The following is a 2,883-nucleotide window of genomic DNA, read 5'->3' as shown; positions in this document are numbered from 1 at the left end:
ATTTTTCTTGGCTCATTTCTGATGCCACAATTAATAATTAATATAGATTAACATCTTACTGGAAAAAAACCACAGGAAGTTTTTTTACAGAGGGAGTGGGCTAAATTCATGTAAGGTCTATCTACTAGTAGTCGTAAATCAAAATGTTGCGGAGCATTAGTTGTGATTAATTTAGGTATGTATTGAATATAGATTACATCATACTTTGCTAAGTTTTATTCATTAGGAATATATAGAAAACCGATTGTATCAAAATCGTAAATTAATATCAGCTATTTGAAAAAGTTCCTAGGTAGCTATAAAAGTATCAGCTTACAAAATCTATTTTCAAAATCTGTATATTTCTTAAATTATGTTTTAATGTGAATTAAATATTGATTAACTCCTCATTTTATGATTACAATGAAGCAGTATAGACTTACTTTCATGCCAGAAAAGAATTTTAAAAGATTATTACTGCAAGGTTTATGATTTCTGATGAGATCATAACTAACATTGATACAGGTATTATATTTTAAACTCACACCAAATTGAAATCACATGTTTTCCAAGTACTTTTTCTAGGAAAAACTGTTAATTCTAACAACAGGTCAAATTACTCATTATATTCTGGATTATCCATCAATACAGCAACTTGAGCATTAATGTTATACACAATGTTCAATTTAACGATTAATAAATTGCAGTATATACCACTTATGTTTATTATACAAATATGCATTATGAATGAGTGAGCCAGAATGATGGAAGTAGCAGGCTATATAATCTTGTACCAAACTGCTGTGGACCATCAGTTTTGACTGAATTTGCAGAAGAAACAAACCTGACATAGACCTTAATACTGAATACAAAAATTGAAACAACAATTTTTTGAATAGCTCAAAGATGAAGGTACTCGTATTATTGTTGGTTGTCTGCAGTTTGCAAGCGTCATTGGCCTGTATGTGTGCTTGGGAAACACCACAGCAGAAGTTCTGCAGAGCAGATTTTGGTGAGAATCTTGACTGATTTGTTTTAGTTATCTAATTAATATATAATTTATAATATAATTAATTATATAATAATTAATATAATTTAAATATATATATATATACATATATATATATATATTATATTATATAATAATATATAATAAAATTAATTATATTAATATATTACATTCTATATAATACATTGCTAACAAATTGATCTTGTATTCCAGTATGCAGTTACCTTCTTGTTTTAATAACCACCATCCCTCAATCAGAGTCTGACCTCTTTCGTCTGAATAAGTGAGGAGAAAGACGAAGCTGTTTAAACCAAAATTTTTTATGAACTTTTTCCATACCCCTATGACTTCAGTGACCACAGGGGCGGACTTAGGTGCGGGGCCCAGCCCTCCCCCCCTTTTGGGAGGTAAATAAAAGGGGAAAAAAAGAAAGAAAGAGACAGCCCAAACGCCTCAGATATTATTTTCGGGCATCTAGAACACAAACATTCCACGAGGGCATGACCCCAGACCACCTCTATCGGCCCAACTTTCGGGCCCCCCCCCCACCTTTTCAGCCTTCCCTTTTGGACATCTCTGGATCCACCCCTGGACCATGTTGATGCAGATTGCCCACCAAATGGATGCTATTAGTACTAAAACATACTTAAAATCTCCCCATTATTTTTAAGAGTTAATTAAAAACAAACCAAAATAAAACATTCTTATTCATGATTATTAATACATAATATTAATAACCACTGGTAACACATATTTCTAAAAGCTCTTCAACCATGTAATAATTTAATTATTTAATATTTGTCTTTATACAGCCATTCGTGGTCGAGTGATCTCTACTTCCCCACAAGGACAAATGTCTATCAAGTATCTTGTGAGAGTGACAGAGATTTACAAAGGGGCAGATCTGATGCCCGCGCAGGATGTTGAAATCTTGACAGCATCGTTTGATTCTCTGTGTGGCATCCCAGGTCTCCAGGTCAACACCGAATATCTTCTCACAGGTAAGAAACTGTTTAATATTATTTTATTTGTTAAGTGTTTATATTTGAAATATAAACATAATGAATGTTCAAAACAGCTGTTATGCATGCAAACCAAAAAAAAAATGAAAGAAAAAAACCTCAAAATTTAAATAAAACTTTGAATTAATCATCTAAAAGTAACAAAATCAAGTAGCAACTTTAAATAATTCACAGATATTTAAATATACCGTAATGTATATACATAATGTAGAGGCATCGTAACAATAGGTACATGTATATCCCAAATAGAATTCAATGCAGAATAGGAAAGCGGGAGCTCTTGCCCTAAAGCCTTGAATCGAAGCTCCTCTAAATGTAGCCTCAAAGAGAAGTCCATCTCAAAACAAGATTGCATAGCCTTCTGTTCGAGATAGTACAAAACATATACTCTACATGTATTTCAAAGAAACAGAATAAACTAAAAACTTGCTTGGTTTGTACAGTAGTTGATATACTCTATGTTAAAGTGGCCCTATTTGGGTCATTCTATGTAAAATCTCTCAAAAAAATGAGAAGTTTTAACTCGACCTACTCCAATTTCAATGAAAATTGGTATACAAGTTGGGTTTGGCATCAAACCCAAATCTCAAATTTTAGCAAAATCGGATAAATACTTTGGAAGTTACGGCCTGCCCGAATTTGGTAAAATTGGTCAAAACGGGTGTGGCCACCAACATTTAAACTTTAATATCTCAATAGTGGTTTGACTGATATTCATAAAATTGGTATTTCTGAAAAGAAAATTAACTAAGGAATTTAAATTGGTAAAAAATGACCATATTTAATGTTAATGACATTTAAATCCTTCTTTTTGATATGTATATTGACATATATATAAAATTATATATATACAATAATGTAAATTTTAAATAT

The 2,883-nt window shown here is 31.5% G+C and overlaps 1 protein-coding gene across 1 annotated transcript in view; it reads left to right on the top strand.

Annotated features, from left to right (window-relative positions):
• The first annotated feature begins 774 nt into the window (after nt 1-774).
• The window catches only part of LOC117108616 (metalloproteinase inhibitor 3-like), a 3,516-nt gene continuing 1,407 nt past the window's right edge, over nt 775-2,883 (top strand). The window contains exons 1-2 of the mRNA XM_033250699.1: nt 775-991; nt 1,801-1,989. Of these exons, the coding sequence (XP_033106590.1) occupies nt 886-991; nt 1,801-1,989 (295 nt within the window). The 5' untranslated portion in view covers nt 775-885. The remainder of the gene's footprint in view (nt 992-1,800; nt 1,990-2,883) is intronic.

This window comes from Anneissia japonica, unplaced genomic scaffold, assembly GCF_011630105.1.
Source record: "Anneissia japonica isolate Jap-2015-1 unplaced genomic scaffold, ASM1163010v1 scaffold287727_len1644234_cov201, whole genome shotgun sequence".
Classification (NCBI taxonomy): domain Eukaryota; kingdom Metazoa; phylum Echinodermata; class Crinoidea; order Comatulida; family Comatulidae; genus Anneissia; species Anneissia japonica.
Note: the sequence above shows the minus strand (reverse complement) of the source record. Positions and strands in the feature narration are given on the sequence as shown.